Consider the following 17,723-nt stretch of genomic DNA (forward strand, 5'->3'; position numbering starts at 1 on the left):
CACTTCCATTGAAGTTAAAAGCCAGGTTAAAAGATGCACAGTTTATATTTTGCATCTTTATTGCTCTTTCTATTTGCTTTGTATCATATAGATTTTTTTTGTGCTGTTCTGTCTGTGTGACCATGTTGCTTCCATCAGTATTTTAACCTGAATAAATATACTTCTATTTATCTCTGAAACAGTTAACTGTATAGGCTGCTCTTTCCTGTACCTTTTACTACTGATAACTTGTGATAGGCATTCAGTCCTTAAATCTGGTGAGCTCCTTATATATGCCCTAATGCTGTATTCTTGATATTCAAAGGAACGTTCAAAGGACAAGCTTGTTTTATCCTGCAAGACTATTACTGACAACCACCCACAATGTGGGTTGAAGTATCTTGTCACAAAACTAAATTTATTCAGTTTTTTATGACAGACAATTTTGTCCTGTGATTAGATCTTGGCAACACAAGAGCATTTAGCCACATTTCTGGTAGTGATATCAAATAATATACACAGCTCCACTTGAATGGTTTTTGGTTTTAACTTCAGCTCAGATTCAAGGGAAACTTTGAAGCCCAAAAATCAGGTTTATTTAAGACAGAGAGAAAAATGAGCCACTCAAAGTACAAATTTATGTCAAACTCTAATTTCTAGTAAGTACAAAATGCCTTTTTTTTAACATTGCTTGTTTCACAAAAAAAGCACGACTGCTTTATTTGCAATTTAGTCACCTCAGTTACCTCATCAGTTTGCTCTAGAAGCCATTTCTATACTAAAGTGATTCTTTTTTAGACAGCTGATATCATCGTTATCCAAAAGTGTGGGGACTATTACAGACATATGATATTATTTCAATAAAAGAAAATATTTTAAATTTCTAATAAACGTACCCAGCGTTTCCTTTCAATGCTCCAGAACACCTTAAGTTGAAGTTTTACTTCTTTTGGCTCTCTTTAACTTTGAATAACCTTCTTCTTTCTGCTTAAAAAAACAAGACAAACAGAAAAGGGCAAAAGCCAATAAAGCAAATGAAGCAGCAATACTAAGCTAAAAGTTCAACTAAAAAAACTGTTTCTGAGTGAAATGCTTAGTTGAGTAAGAAGTAATTAATAAAAGTTTCTGTTTTCCAATATAAATAATCTGAAGTATGTTTTTAAGTACAATGGCTAAATAATTAGGACCACAGCTACTTTGAAAATACCCTTTACATGCTGGTAACCATGACTTTCAAAACCAGCTATCAGTAATGACAAAGGCTGATTCTTCAGAGATGTGTTTACCAGTGTCCCCAGTTGGCACCATCATATTTTAATCTGGGGACAGGAGGAATCAGCCTAATGAGCATCAGAGAGTCCATCCCAAAGCCAATTAACAGATAAGTCTCTTTCCTATTCCTGACACACCAATGAAACTTCCTGAGAACTGTGCATCCCCCTCTCTTGAGTCCAGCAGTGGCAGCACTGTGGCGCCAGTGAGAACTTGCTGTGTTCCTGACACTTCCCAAAAGTAGCTTGCAGGGCTCAGGCAGTACCTGTGCTACTCTCAGCCTGCCAGGAGAGTGAGGAGTGCATGGGGCACTTGTGACTCCTGACTAGGACAGGGCAGTGCCCCTTCCCCATTCCAACAGTGCTGCCAGAGCAGCTACAAGCTTCCCATGCTCACAAGCCCTAGTGTGTCTGAGTCATTCCCAGCAGCAGGCAAAGGACTCTATTTCTTATTGTAGTGGAAGTGTCCCCTCTACACCCAGACCCCTGGGGTTGTTATTCCTAAAACAGCTATTTTTAGTTGCAGTTTTTCTTCTCTTTGTGAGAGTGACTCTACTGCTGTAGCCCTGCAGTGCTGGCCCTGTGAGCACTGCCTCAGTTGTGGCCCTGTGGAAGGGCCTTTCCCAGCTGCACTTGGATGGGGCCAGCTCAGAGCAGCTGGGCTGGCGCTTCCCACACAGACTCCTCTTTTCCCTGCAGCAGCTCCAGCTCTGGGGTGTGAGTGTGTTCCTGCAGCAGGCCCCTGGGGTTGCTGCACTGGCCTTTTCTGATCTGCACAGACTGTGTTCCTTTAATTACAGTTAAATCATCCAGAATTGCCTTGTACTTGGCTTTAAAAGCATAACAAAACAAAAAGTCGTTTCTGCAGAATGTTGCTAAATTCAGGTCCTTGAGATGAAAATCTCACAGAGCCCACTCTCAGAGCCACTGAGAATGCCCAGAACTTTTGTGTAGAATTAGAAAATCTGCTTCAGAAACAGTAACATCATTAAACATTTCAGCAGGATCTTTTGCTGCAAACATTTAACATGCACTCTTCAAGTGACAGCATCATACCTGATGGTTACTGTTACTTTTATCCTGCTTAAGGGTAATTTCATCCAGACAGGTCAGTAAGATTTCTTAGCCTGCCCATTTTAATTTGAATATACTAAAAGTTTTTAAATACCTTTTTTGTCCCTTAATTCCCATCTTTCTGGAAAGGATTAAGGAGTGTATGTGTGTGTGTGGGTTTACCTGTCTTCTTCTGGCACAACTTTTCTTTACAGATCCTTCCATGTTGCTCTCCTTGACTGGCCAAGTTGGTTTTGAGGTCAGGGTTTCACATGTCAGATACTTGTTCCCTGTAATCACCTAAAAGTACAGAAGTTTGTAACTTCATTAGAAAAACACCCCACGGCATTTTGAACAAGATCTCTAACTTTTAAAATTACCTGCTTTTTCAAAAGGTGCCCTCATCACACAAAGCTGATAACCCAACTTACATTGTGATAAGCCCAAAACATTTCATCCATGTATGCCATATATCGTCCTCATAAAAATTGCACTGAAATCAGCTCAACTATTTATTCAATTGAAATGGAGGGAGAAGCACAGAAAAATTAGGTGGTAAAGTACTTCTAGCTGTCACCTAGTAATAACTTTTACCCAAAATAAAGCTAACTTCAAAGACAGATCATCTTGGTTTGGGTCCCATTCAGTCAAGTTCTGAGAATAATGGAAGGCTAACAAACCCAAACACCTCCCTCTGCAACTTGTTCTAGTAGCTGACAAGCTGTGCTCACACTGAGGATTTTTTCCTCATGTCCAGTCGAATTTTTTTCCTGTTGCAGCTTGTGCTTTTCATGAAACTGTAATTAAACTTGTATTTACAAAACTTCCATGTTTGTCTAACAGCACAATGCCTTACACACAACTGCTGTCAGCACTACACAATTGATGAGGTTTGAGATTCCTTCCATGAGAAAGGAATTATTCCATTAATATGGTTTTATGTGGAGAGAGACTGAACATCAAAAAAATGTCACTGTGTTAACCTCACACAGACCTGGATAAACTGTCTAAAACAAAGGAAAACTAATAACCCCATCATAAAAGTCTCAAATTAAAGAAGTGTTTATTTCACAAAAAAAACAGTAAATCATCTTCCCTTTCAGAAAAACAAAAGCAGCAGTGGCTGAAAACATTAAGTTATATGGTAGAATTTTAGAAAACTATATTGAGAATGATGGTAGAACATGATGAAAGTCATGCCCTTTATTGCTTAACGTTGTTTTTGAATTTGTGAGAAGCAGTGAGAATGAGCCCTGCTCTTTACTCTACCTGTTCAAAGTTAGGTTTGGAAGGGTGACTGGTTGTCTCAGCAGCACAGTCCTTAGAGTGGCACACTGCTTTGTTTCCTTCACTTTTGGCCACGCACACTGTATCTTTGAAGACAGATTCATGAATATTTAACCCAGCTCCTTTATTTGATCTCTTTGTTTGTTGCAGTGACAAACTGGAATTTGTCATTTCACTGTCTAATTTACAAATCTGCAAACACACTTCCATTGACTGGTGTTGTTTCTCAAGAAATTGAGTAGTATTTTGACTTGTAAACTTTTTCCCCTTTTTTGCACTGGAAGTAGAAGATTCATGTGTATTCAGACATGGATTAGTATTTGATTTCTGAAGCACTGGCCCAGCATTCTTAAGAAAGAATGGAGAATTTGTCTTTTTGTGATTGACTTCACTTGGACTCCCACGTGAAGCTGAGCTTTCAGAAAAATCAGAGTCAGCCATTTGTCCACTAGACTGGGTTTTCCATAGGAATATGGGTGCACCATGTTTTGTGTGTGTCTTCGTGTTCTTCACCTGAAGCACACTGCTGTCAGTAGCAGTTTTGACTCGTATATTTTGAATGTGTTTGAAAACCTGAGTTATGCTGGATTTGTGCAGAGACAGCATAGAAGACGAAACACCCACACTTTTCATTGGTGAATGCCTTTCAGCACTTTCCTTTTTCTTCCTATCTGTTTGATTTGTGATCCTTCCATTCATTTGCATCAACTTTCCTTTGAAAATTGGTATAATTTTGCTGACTTTTGGGAGCGTGGATTCAAAGGCTGAGTTTACAGGTGTTCCTAAAGATTTTGCAGCAGGTAACTCTGGTACACCTGGTATTTGCTTATTGCTCATTGATTTCTCAGGGGCTCCAATGCTAACCCCTCCTGGACTCTCACTGCTGCTCGGAAAACTGTGTGCTCCTGGCTCTTTGATCAAACGCTCCATCCAGTGGCTGTTTTCCGTACTGCACCGTGAAGGAATTCCAGGCAAAGTCGGTTTTCTTGGAGGAGCCTCCGTTAGAGATACTACGCAAACCATCTCACCGTCCAATTTCGTGTGCTTAGGTTTTATTTCCTGCAACACATCAAGAGCTGCTAAATTGAATAAACTGGATTTAACGATCTGATAGTGCCACCTAATGCATCCACTATATGGCATCAACCTAATACACATCACAGGATATAAGAATACAATTTTGTGGTTTGGATTAGAATGACTATATTTTAAAACAATATCTAGTTGTCACTATAAATTAAAGGGTTTTTTTTTATCCTCCCCGAGTTCTTTGTTTACAATCTATGCTAGAATATCATATTTCTCAGAAAGAGAGACTTAAATTACAGTAATTATCTTGATTTAGCGCTTTCCAGCTGGATAATGTCTACCCCTTTTGAGGGGTTCTGCAGAGGATTTGACTGACAGGGCTCCTCATCTCTTAAGACTTCTAAGAGTATCTGTATTCTGAGCAAAAGACAGTCTGGATGTCTATAAAAACTGCAGATGACACAGAGGACCCATTCTAGCTTTGATCACTGGAGAGACATAAACAGAAACTGCTTTCTGGAAGAGGATTATAGTATTTTAGAACCTCTGCATCTTCTGTCACTATTATTTGTTCAGAATTAATTACTTCATTTTTTCTTTAACACACTACTACCAAAGAAATTTGAGCCTTAGCCTTCATCACAACTTCAAATAATATAGGAGTTTTGATTACTTGCCTCCTTTATATCACCAGACATGGAGTAAACCTTACAGCTTAAGTGTTTTAAAACGCTTATGTCCACACAGTCTTTTTTTATTGTTAAATAAATTGTAATATTACTACTACTGCTAGTAATAATAATAATAATAGGATCAAGAATCATGGTTTGGGTTGGAAGGGACCTGACAGATCATCTAGTTCCAGCCACACTGCCATGGGCATAGACAACTTTGACCAGAATAGGTTGCTCAAAGCCCAATCCAGCCTGGCCTCACACACTTCCAGAGATGGAGAATCCACATCTTTGGGCAACCTGTTCCAGTGCCTCACCATGCTCACAGCAAAAATTTCTTCCTAATATCTAATCTAAATCTACCCTCTGTCAGTTTAAAGCCATTCCTCCTTATCCTGTCATTAAATGCTCTTGTAACAGCAACAATTGTAATAATGTTACTGTTATTATTGTTGTTATTACTGTCTTTTTTTAAATTATGGTAGAGATCTGAGACAGTTCTGGATATGTAAAGAAAAAACCCTACAGAATTGCAAGTACTGATAGCAACTAATTAACACCAAGTCCATTTTCTAATGTATTTATAATGTTAGTAACAACTTTACAATGGCAAATACTGTAGCTTTTACTTATATGGTAATTAAAAGTTTTACAGGACTGATAGTTTGTTGTGAGAAGCATAGTTATATGCTCTTACTGTGCTCTGACTATGATCAAGATCACTTCATACAATGAAAAATATGTGCCATTAATACATTTATAAAGAAAGCCTTACATGCACTGAAGCCCTGGAGAGCTCCTTTGTAGCATAAAGTGCTTTACTTGTCATCTTTACTGGAAATCCACACAGCTGTGAAAAATTGCTCTTCATGTCAGAAAGAAAAGAGTTCACTACTCCTTCTGCATCTGTTCTGGGGAAGTACTGCACTGGCTGACTTCGGATGCAACTTAAAGGGTACCTGAGTAAGTGTTCAGGGATACATAACAAGTTTCTTTACATTTCTATAATTATCAATCATCTTTGTTGAGAAGAAAACATGAGTTTGCCTAAATGTTTTTTAAAATTGTGAGAAAAGCACTTAATTTCTTATGGGCCTGAAGTTTATGAAGTTACAGGACTCTAGCACAATTATACCACACTAACCTATAACAGCAAAGATTACTCAATATAAGTAACCCTTAGTCTAGTGTTTCCTGGCAAAAAAAAAAAGTCTCTTTAAAAGCAATCTTTGTTGGCCACATTTTTACACAATTTGACTTTCTTTTACACCCTGTCCTTTTACATCACATTTAAAGTGGCATTATCACATTTACAGAAGCTATGAAGCAAATTGTTCTATTTGACTTCCTATTATTCAATACTAGGACAGAGACTTGATTAAACATTTTGTTTCAATTTTTCTATTAAAACACCTCTCTCTACTGACTACTGTGAAATTATGAAAGAAGGAAGTGTGGCACACTCAAAAATGAAAAGCAGAGCTTTGCTAGAAGTGTAGGAGAGGAAATGTGACAAATATATTCTGAAAGGATACGTGAAGAACCTTTCCCCTATTGGTTTGAAGTAAACACTCAAGTATGTTTTTGTCTCTTCAAGATCCTCAGGAAGAATATATCCATACTTAGATAAACCAAATAAAAACAGGTATTACAAGGACATACTCAATAGGCAAACGAAAAAGGGAGGGGAAAATGAAAGCAGTGTGTGTGTTTCTTACCAGACTCTTCCAGTGCATCTGAAAATCCTTATATGAACGGAAAGGAGATTCTGGAGGAATTATGTGGCTGATGTTTATGATCTGACCCATTTTCATGCTGTGCACAGGTAAAGATGGGATGCTTAGAAAGGGTGCCATAAAATCCAGTTTAAAATATACTGGCCTTTTTAGGGAAAAAATCTTATTTTTGGCATTCAAAGTATTTAGAGATTATTTTTATATTTTGAGGACTAATACCTTTGGCTCATAAGTTTATGACATAACAATAGCAATATATCCTGAAGTATGGTAAAGAATAAAGTACAAGTGACATTTCTCTTCAACACTCACTAGCAGTGAATGCAGAACAAAAGCAAATATCATCATTACTTCTCTTTATTTTATAATGAAAAATCTTAGGTAAAAATAGAGGTAGTTCACGACAAAGGTGGAAATACTTTTTCTTTAAAATTGTATTTAAGAAAAACTGATGCTCTCACATACCACATAAGTAGCACAAAGATTAGTAAAATTGAAATAGTATTTAAATGTGTAATTTATTATTTGATTAATTTTTCTTATTTTTCCTAGCAATGAGACAATAAAAACAACAAATGCCTGACTTTAAAACAGACTGTAAAACAGAAGTGTTCTTATCACTAGCATCAAATTCACAATTTGTAGGGCAAACATTCTGAGAAATGTTTATTTCTGCTGAAATGTGAACAGATTCCTACCTTGGCAAAACATAGCACCAGTTACTTAATATGGAATGTTGCTGAATAACTGTGTTTTCATTGCTGTCAAACAGCTTTATGGTGTTTGCTGAAATATCAAAATCTTCCAGCTTAAAACAGAAAAGAAAATTTATTTGCAAATAATTCTACAGCAGTACAAATTTAAAAATTTCAAAAATAATTGTGTATCACGATACACTGAAGCTTGATATATCATTATTTGTTCATCAGCTCTCACAGACTGATTATTTCAGAAGATTTTCCCATCATCAAATTGCACACTATCTTATGTTAGAGCCTACCCTTCCACAAGCCATATAAGCACAAGGTTTAAAGTTTATTGAAATGAGTGAGATTTAAACTTTATTCAAAATGGTTTAATAAGAGTATAGAAGGAATTTGTCAAATGAAATGAGAGCTGTCTCACTTCAGTGCATGTTTTTAAAAAGTTCAAATCAGGTACCTATGCTTGACATTCTAGTAACTGTGTGTCACTTTGCCTAAACATGTGCAAGTGTCCAAGGAACATAATTAATGGGACATTCAGCTTCATCCTCTGAGAAGTCAAAAAACACCACACTTTTTCACAATGTCAGAATTTGACTGTAGGGAACAATCAAAGACAGAGATTTCAGAAACATTTTATGTTTCTATTATCTATGAGGGTTTGCATTTATTCACTGAGAAGAAAATCTGGCTTTTTTTTTTTTTTAGAAAAGTATTGAAAGGATCAAACTGGTAACAAAGACATATAATGATCTTTTCCATCATTGGTCTATATAATTTAGGAACTGGTTTCTTATAGATAGCTTTAATATCTATGCTGTCCCAAGCAGGTCTCAGAAGAAATTATATTCTTCTATTTCAACAAAAAAAGAGCTTGGATCAGAAATATTTATTTTAAGAATATTTCTATAAGAAATATAGACGAAACCGGCAAGCCTGACAAATACGCCCTGCACATAGGGATATACTCACCACAAGTGGCATGGCTGTCAAAAAGGATAACAAGTTTTCAACCCCAACCATGATTTCTTAAACAATGTATAAATTGAACTTATAAGTAGCATAGTCCTGGCTGCTCCATATTTTGGAACTGCATAGAAATTAAGTAGATTCCATAATAAGCATATAAAGGGACCTTGAACGTGGTGCAGAAACTCACCTGTAGCTGCTCTATTGTTACTCAAAACTGTGTACTACAGTGTGACTGAAATCTCTCTAGAAAACACTGCTAGAAGGAAATCTAGAGTCACAAAGACACTTCACTGCTATATTTTGTTTGCTTTTTTGAAAACCCTCTCAGCCTCAAATCTCAGTTTCACAACTCTTGCTAGAATACATCAACACAGATACAATATGGATGTTATGCTTTTGTAACCCGTGCAGATAGTCAATGAATATGGTTAATGTCTCAATGCAATCAGAAATAAGCACTTCTATCCCCATCATGCTAACTGGAAGTCACCTAACAGAAAAGAAGATTAAGATTAATAAAACAAACATATTAATGGAAAATATAACTGGCTTATACCTCGGGGGGCGGCAGCCGAATTGAGCAAGGCTCCACGCTGATGCAAAGCTGTCTCTCTGACACATTGAGGTCTGTAACTAAATTAAAAAAAAAAAAAGCACAATGCCCTGTTTTGAATTACAGCTCATCTCTTAGGCAGAAAGCTAACCTAAATATTTATTTAAGGTAATTGTTAGTCAAAGTGCTGTGTTTGAAAATCAAAAGGTTAGACTTTCTCAGCACAGAAATTAAATTAAGTGCATTTTAACTGTGAAAAATAAAAATAATAATGAATTAGTGTCATACTGTAATTCAGAAAATCAAGTCTGGCTGTGCAACTGTGTGCTTGATCCTCATATCCTTGATAAACAAACACCCATTTACAAAGCAAATGTAGTTCATGTAACCATTTGTTGCACTGAGTCATTCAGCACAGTATTTTCCATCCAGGAGCTGTCAATAGGAAAGATTAAATGGGCAAGGCAAGCATTTATGGACACACCTCCAGAACTTTCGCTCAGCTCTGAGTTCTTCAACGCATATCTCTGCTACAAACTTAGGCTCCAATATTGCCAAATGTAATCTTTAACTTTTATACTGGAATAGAAGTTAATTTAATTTTTGCAATAGCTAACCAGCATGCTTTGTGACTTCATTTTCGTGAGCAGCAAACAGTACATACTGGACAGTCACCATTCCCCATTTTCCTATCTATTATTATGGAACTTTCATACCACTTGCAAGACTCATAATTTAAGGCAAGTGCATTTAACTGCAATAATTATAACTTTGAAATGACAAATGTCAGTCTATGGCTGTAGATTAATAGTATGAAAATTATCTTTGTGAGTGATTTTTCAAAGGTTCAGTTGAGCTGACAGCTATTACAGACAGAACATTACCTACCACCAAGTGTGTTTTGACAGAAGTTATTTCAGAATGAAAACCAAAAACCCTGTGCTGGTAATACCAGTAGGAAAGTGCTTAACTTTACCTTGCTCTCTCAACTTTACTATTAACAGAATATTGTACTTACCAACAGCATTTTGCCTTCCTGAACGAGACAAAAAATCTTTCCCTTAATAAACAGAATAGACAGACATTATTTTCTAAACCATATTTCTAAAGTCTTTATTTGAAAAAAAAGAAAAGGAGCAGCTTTATTTGTGTCTATCACAAATGCTGAAAGTGTGTTCCTTTTAAGGAGATAAAATCCCCTATTATCAATCAACTTTTCACTGATTCATTAACATCTATAGGAAAGAGAGATAGGTAAAGCTATATTAGTGGGCAGCAATCTGTACATCACTTTTTCCTCCTAACTCTGCTTCCAACAATATTTGGTTTCATGTGGTATGCTGCATTCAGTTGAAATCATTATTTGATCTATTACAAAGATAAGGAAGAAAATGAAAAGGTGAATGGAATGTCCATTCAGAACATTAACTTTTGTCATTGAACTTGGATAACAAAACAATAAAAGTGCAAATAAAGAAAAAAAAAGTAATAGGATAAAGGAATGAAACAATTTATTACAATGAATGAAATAATTATGGAATTTAAATGATGGAAAATAAGTACTACAATAAAGAACTGGAAACTAAATGGTTGACCCTGACCCAAGTGAGTCAAATACCTTGCACCAAGAGATGACCAGCCTTGTTCCATCTGGGTGCAAGCCTGGCTGTAAGTGTGTAGGCGAGACAGGTTTGGAGAAGGGCTGGAGTAACTGTTTGCGGTGCTTCCAGCTAACAACAACAGTGACAAAAAGAAACATACATTTTTAATAATTTAACAGATTTTTTTAAAGGCCTCAGTCAAAACTTTAGCAAACATACTGCTGCTTCGTCTTGGAGCCAAATCCTAGTAAGTGCCACACATGTTTAACTGTCATCTGCTTTGCTTCAAGAGGAAGGTAGCACAGTATTTGATGTAGGCATTTGGATTTCATGTGTCATTAATGTGAGGTGCACAACAGTTCCTAGAATGCTTTCACAGGGCAGATAATAGACCTGGGGAAAAGATTAACTGAACCCTCTAGTACTTTACTAGATATGCAACTCCCTCCAGGCAATAGGCACAACATCCAAAGCTGACATTACTTCTGCTGTCAGAGTCACCACCAGGACATTTTCTGGCAATCACAGCAGATAAATGCAGCTTTGCTCAGCCAACAGCTCTGCTTCCCTGCCTGTCCTGAAGAGCTTTCTCTTGACCATCAGCATTAGACAAGGAACTAACTACAGCAGGCTAAAAGGAGTTAAGTAATACACCTCCAGAGGGATGTTTCTAAAGAATCATGTAGGAACTGCTTGGTGTTGGGAAACCTAACAATGACAGATCACCCACACATATCAACATGAACAGTTCTGTAAGGTAAGCATATTTGAACAGCGTATGTCTAACTAATCTGCTTATGCATTTGCACTTCTTGGAGTAAATGAAGATATACCCAGCTGGCTGTACAAATGAATTATGAGAGCCACTGGCTTTGGTTACAATCAGCCTTCTGACTCACCAATTTTAGTGCACCCACACGTACATTCATAAACCCCACAGAGGTTGCATACTAGAAGATTGTAAATCACATGCACAATGGCCTAAAAATATATCAGCTGTTAAGCTCAAGCGTTCCATTTCTTCTCTATGCTTTTGTTTTGTTTCCCTGAGACTGTCCTGTGCACACTGGGTAAATCCAAAGGTGAATGGGGAGACAGTTCAGCTGCTTGAGCATTCCCACTGAATGAAGGGCACGACACTAGCAGGAGAGCTGCAGGTCTGTGGCCCAAACGTTGTCTTGAGGTCAGTCCCCAATGCCTCTGAGCAGGAGCAGGATGGCACTGCAGCAGAGAAATCTGGAGGTATTGCTCACAAACTTCTAACAGCTATTGAGTCTGACAAAGTATATTTGCCATGCCCCCATTCACAGGACACACTTTGTCTATGGGGCAGACTTAGTAACTCCCTTTAGTAGGGGGGTTATCTCTGCCAACAGCAATTGCAGATGAGTGTAACAGCCTAGAGAACTGTGTCATATTTCAGCACTTACAGTAGCTCCGTGTCTCTCTACATAGGCTTGACATATTCCTGATTCATAAAATGGTATCTAAAAGTAACAATAAAAAAAATAAATCAAGGGTTTGGTAGTAAGCATAAATTAAATTCTGGTACAAGAGTGACTTTGCCTTTGAAAATCATGCAAGGGAAGAGTTAAGCAAACGCTTTATCCTGTGTTTTAAAGGAGAAAACTAAAACAAGTTCAGGCATTTGTCATAATGCAATCTCATTTCTAGCTAAGGATACAGTCACAAGCAAGACAAGTGAGCCAAAGACTCCCCAAAACAAAGCTGTAGAACTCTGCATCTTCTTCTCTCCATATGAATTGGGTAACCATCCACCAACTGAGTCCATTTCATCCCACAGATTGGTTCACCATCTGAAAAGGCCATTTCATCAAAAAAATAAAGGACTTAAGCTGTCCTACACCACTAATGAACAAATAAAGAAGTCTGTTTTAAATGAAATATTTTTACTTATCCTTGATCCTCAAACAAAACACTTATAGAAATATGTATGTGTGACAAATACAATCGACCCCTAGCCATACTTTGGTCCTGACTGACCAAGAGGCAACAAGGCTCACATCCCTGGGATGAACTTGCCAGCTGGAAAGTCCCTGGCTCATCTACAAGGGAGTGAAGGTGTCTGGAAAAATATTTCAAAAGGTGTTTCCGAAAGCCGAAAGTACAAGATAACCGAAGGACAGAAAGAGCTGTCAGCACTAAATCAAACACACATGTCTTGCCTATGCCATTGATTAGGAGCCAATTACTTCACCCTTTAAATATTAAAATCAGGACAGGCTCAATCTGAGCACTCCCTGAACACCAGACTGTACGACAGCTGGCCTGCATGGCAGGTTTGAGCAGGACTCCTCTCAAGTTTAGAGATTCCATACTGGAAATTAGAGAACCTTCCTTACAAAAGGTCAGGAGACCCCTTACCTGTGATGTGCACTAAGTGACTGAAAGCATGCTGAATTCATGCTATGAAGAATTACTAATCCATGCAGCTACTCAGATACTATAAACACTGCAGGGATAATTCCACTAGGCATGAAGTGCTGACCAAGTCTGAGACAAAGATTGGGTACAGCCACACATAGGCTCCAAGAAGGAATTCCAAAAAGGGATCCCTCTGAACCTCATGTCTCCACACGAGGGCCCTCTTTACCCTTTGTACCTCCGGTCTCTCTCCGAGTCATTCTAACTCAGATTTCCTTTTCATGGTTCTACCATGTGTAATTATTAAGATAAACCTTGGCATCAAACTTCCTGAACCTTGTCAGAACACTGTTAAAACCTAAATTGCTAAATTCCACCAGACCCATCAAACTCTGTCAAATTACTTTGTTACCTCAACAAAACATAATGGTTCTTCTCTCTTTTGAGTGAGGTGCACTCTGCTCATCTGCAGAGCAGGCTGTAACTACAGATATTATTTACACAGTGATACTGACCGCCATCACCACCGAAATTTGATTCAGGGTCCCCATAACAGGTGCAGAAAGGATCTCTTGATACAGGAATAATAGCTGTCTATGAAAAAGATGAGAAAGAAATTAAAAATGTTATTTTCTCTGCTTAAATTTCTTTTCCTTACCTTTTGCAAGCACAATACATTCCACTTTTAATCAGTTTCCATTGGTTCAGTATAATAAATTGGATTAGTCCAAGTTACTTGCTCTAGATGACCCACAGTGGTCTAAGACAAAGATTACAGGGCTTTGGCACACAAATGGAGCTCTCCAAAAGTGTTCCGTTTGGCAGAATTTTTCATTTCTCCCCTTTCTTTTAAAGGGAATAACATAATGCTTGGTGAATGCTAAGGAGTCTACATCTGCTTTCCAAATAGTCTTTTAACTTAGTCTCAACTACATGAAGCATCCCAGCTTTGCAAGTAAACACAGATTAATTTTAACCAGTTATTAATTTGAAGTATGTGTATCCTTTAGTTTTAGCTCGTGAAATTTAGAACATAATAGAAATTTTGTTTTTGTTCCCCAATAGCAAGCAAGTCCCTTGCCCAAGAAATCAAAAAAGCTATTTTAAACAATTTTGTACTCCTTACCACTGATAAGGATTTTTCTGATTTTATTACAGCGAATTCTAGTACAGCTAATAAAATATTTGAATAACAACCACTAGCAGCTTTTGGAAACAACAGCCCTCAAAACTCTTTACCGGCAAGTCTTTATCTGTGTACTCCTTGTCTCAGTTTCTGGTGTCTGAGAACTCAGTGTTACTGTAGCAGCACAGAGTTTTTGGAGGTCAGGCAGACTGACAAAGAACAGAGGCTGGTGTCTGGTGCTATTCATGGTATGTTGTTGATTGCCCCAAGCAGCAGCTGGGTCTTAAAAAAAAAAAAAAATTTTGTAAGGCAGGTGTTTGTTTACAGAACTTTATATGTTATTAGGTAAATGAATAATCAATTCTCTTTTGATTAAGAATATAGAGAAAATATAATTTGGTCAGCTAAAACAGCTGAATATCCTTTTCGTATTTATAATGCATTATACTTGAAAAAAAAATTATTTGCAAGAGCCAAAATATTCAAAGTAAAGACAAGGACAAAATAATGCAGAGTATATGTATGATGATTGCCATATTAAATGAGCACATGTAATGGAACTGTCATTTTTGGAACTTCCTAAAAACCAATGAAAAGAACCCAAAGAAGTAGAATTTCAGACTAAGACTCTGATCCTTTGATGCAGTACTAACAAATTACATGTGAATGGGAATAATATGATTTCATATTACCCATCTTGTTGAGTGCCTTTGAGCTGTTGAGTGGTGTGCTCCTTTGCCCTGCGGCACAGGCCAGGGTCAGTGTAATGAGGTAGAATATAATGAGGTAGAATATTCATGACAAAAAATAAATCCAATATTTCATTACTTGAACATTTCATTACTTGAACATTTCATCACTTTTAACTGTATCCCCTTTTTCAATCAAAGTATTTCAAAAAAAGAAGGTAGATAGAAAGCCGGGAACGAACACTCCACACCAGAAAAAGCTGGTTTTTATATTAAAAGCTGTTTTTTATAGTATATTTATATTTCTCCCTTCTCCAAACCTTAAAACAATCTTAGGAAATGGTCTCACCAACACAGTGAGGACAGCAATAAATATTTTGATCCCATATTTTATGAACTCACCAGGTATTCACCTGAAAAAGCAATTTTGTCAATTCTGATAAAACAATTATGAACTGAAAGCATATTTTGAGGAACAATGTCAAAGATAACTTTGGTGTTCTGATTTTCCTTTGCTTTCTTTACAGTGTAACACTTTAAACAGATTAACCTCCATCATATCCAAGAAAAATCACAAGGTAAGTGTTTTATAACTGTCATTTAAAAGAAAATAATGCTTTCTTATTTCTTACCCTTACAGGAAAACACATTTCAATGTTTTTCAGCAGTCACAAAAAGCAGGGTTTTTTTAAATGCCAGCCAAGACTATCACTTCATCAGAGAATTCCAAAAGGTACAGCTCAAGGGAAAGTTCAATTAAAAAAAAAAAAAAAAAAAAAGGGAGAAAAAAATATTGTCTTTTTGCAACCATGGAAAAGAAAGCCTGAGTCCGAGGCTTTCATTATGTTTATTGGGGGTTTTTGTGGCAGAGATGTTGTAAAACACATGCTGCAATGCTCCAGTGCCCTGCTTGCTGCTTGAGGATGACTCCCCTGTGGGAACAATTTGCTGTATTACGCCTAAGTTAAATCTTCTCAGACATCTTAAAAGCTAATGGGACAGAGTGCTTGCAAAAGACTTCTCCCTTCAGGGGAGAGGATAAAGAGAAACGCAGCACAGAGCTGCCAGTTAAGAAAGAGCGACTGGATATAAATCACGGGAAATGAACACAACCGCCCTCTGTTCGAGGGGAATTTACGTGTGTGGGAGAAATGGGACCTTTACGTGCCAATAATCACAGCGCGTGAACTTGAACATCAGTCAGGGAATGGCCATCCCTGTCTGTTCTGCCTGAACAGGCAACGAAATCCCAGAGCTCGGCAGCACTCTTTGCAATTTTCAGTAACTACCTGGAGCCACAATGAAGAGCTTCTTTATCAAAGCTGGGAACAACACCAATCTGAGGGAGAGCAGCTACTCTTACTGTCAGGCTGACTGAAAAGTTGAGGCAGGATCTGAGGATGGGTGGTGACATTCCATGAAGTACGAAGCTGTCCTGCACTCAGGCTCAGAGTGCAGAAGTTAAGCTCTGAGGAAGGGTGACAGGTCACACTGGGTAAATTTTAAGCTACAAAAAATCCCCCCACAAATCCAGCCTATAATCACGCCTGAGTGTGTCCATGGGGCTATTGCTGCTGAGGCACCCAAACTGCCATGGATGTGGGGATGTGGGGCCTGAAATACAGACAAAGTCATCGGACACATCTGAGACCGGAGCAAAGGAAACATATTTTACCTCAGCCTAAACTGCAGGGAAACAGGTTGCTGGATTGGTGACAGAACCTCCCGAGAGAAGGGGAAGGCACTGCTCCCTGTGCTCTCCGCCCACCCGGCAGCAAAGCAGGGCAGTGCCACAGGGAAGCCTCGCTCCAAGTCCCGCGGGGGAGCCCTCCTAAGGCGGGGCGAGGGACTCGTGCGGCAGCCGGGAGGTTTTGAGGAGCTGGGAGGAAGAGCCTGTGGCAGGGGCGCTCCCGCCGGGATCGCCTCACGGGCTGCGCGGGAAAAGCGGCACTTCCCGCCTTCGTGCACTGCCGCCTGCCGGGATCAGCGAGGATGTGAGACTTCCCTGTGTGTGTGGCAGCCCCTGCCTGCTGGGACACTGGCAGGAGAGGGCAGGGGGTGCTCGGGCGGTCACAGCGCCGGCCAGAGCCCTGGCAGAGCCCCGGTGGGTCCGGGTGTAACTCAGCCGCACCCGGCCCTACGTGCGCCCTACGGGGCTTTAGCCGTGCACAGGCAGCTCTTGGCCGAGCCGGGGCGCCAGCCGGCTTTACCACAGCGGCACCAGGATAATTCACCTTAGATGTTAGGGAAAAAAATCTTTACTGTGAGAGTGCTGAGGCACTGGAACAGGCTGCCCGGGGAGCCTGAATCGCAGAATCACAGACTGTTAGGGTTGGAAGGGACCTCTGGAGATGACCTAACCCAACCCCCCTGCAGGCTTCACAGGAACACGTCCAGGTCGGGGCAGCCCCGATCGGCCCATCTGTGCCACTCTCAATGTGAACGTCTTCACGTTAAGGTGAAACTTCTTGTTTTTTAGTTTATGGCCATTGTTCCTCGTCCTGTCTCACTGAAAAGAGTCTGACAGCTCCCTGTGTCTCTTCTCATAAGAAGTGCTGTAGATTCCTAAACATCTTTGTGGCCCTGTGCTGTACACTCTACAGCTGTTCCTTATCTTTCTTGTACTGGAAGTGTTCAAGGCCAGGCTGGATCGGACTTTGAACA

General features: G+C 38.9%; 1 protein-coding gene across 1 annotated transcript; it reads right to left on the reverse strand.

Moving 5' to 3' along the window:
• Positions 1 to 906: 906 nt before the first annotated feature.
• C1H18orf63 (chromosome 1 C18orf63 homolog) lies at positions 907 to 14,617 on the reverse strand. Its single transcript, XM_026790972.2, has 13 exons — positions 14,484 to 14,617; positions 13,760 to 13,838; positions 12,290 to 12,346; positions 10,877 to 10,988; positions 10,277 to 10,318; positions 9,262 to 9,338; positions 7,728 to 7,837; positions 7,012 to 7,108; positions 6,829 to 6,914; positions 6,069 to 6,252; positions 3,573 to 4,649; positions 2,487 to 2,603; positions 907 to 966 (listed from the first exon to the last, which is right to left on the reverse strand). Exons 1-13 carry the CDS (start codon positions 14,615 to 14,617, stop codon positions 907 to 909), a joined length of 2,232 nt encoding a protein of 743 aa, XP_026646773.2.
• Between the last annotated feature and the right edge of the window lie 3,106 nt (positions 14,618 to 17,723).

The sequence above is a fragment of the Zonotrichia albicollis genome, chromosome 1 (assembly GCF_047830755.1).
Source record: "Zonotrichia albicollis isolate bZonAlb1 chromosome 1, bZonAlb1.hap1, whole genome shotgun sequence".
Classification (NCBI taxonomy): Eukaryota; Metazoa; Chordata; class Aves; order Passeriformes; family Passerellidae; genus Zonotrichia; species Zonotrichia albicollis.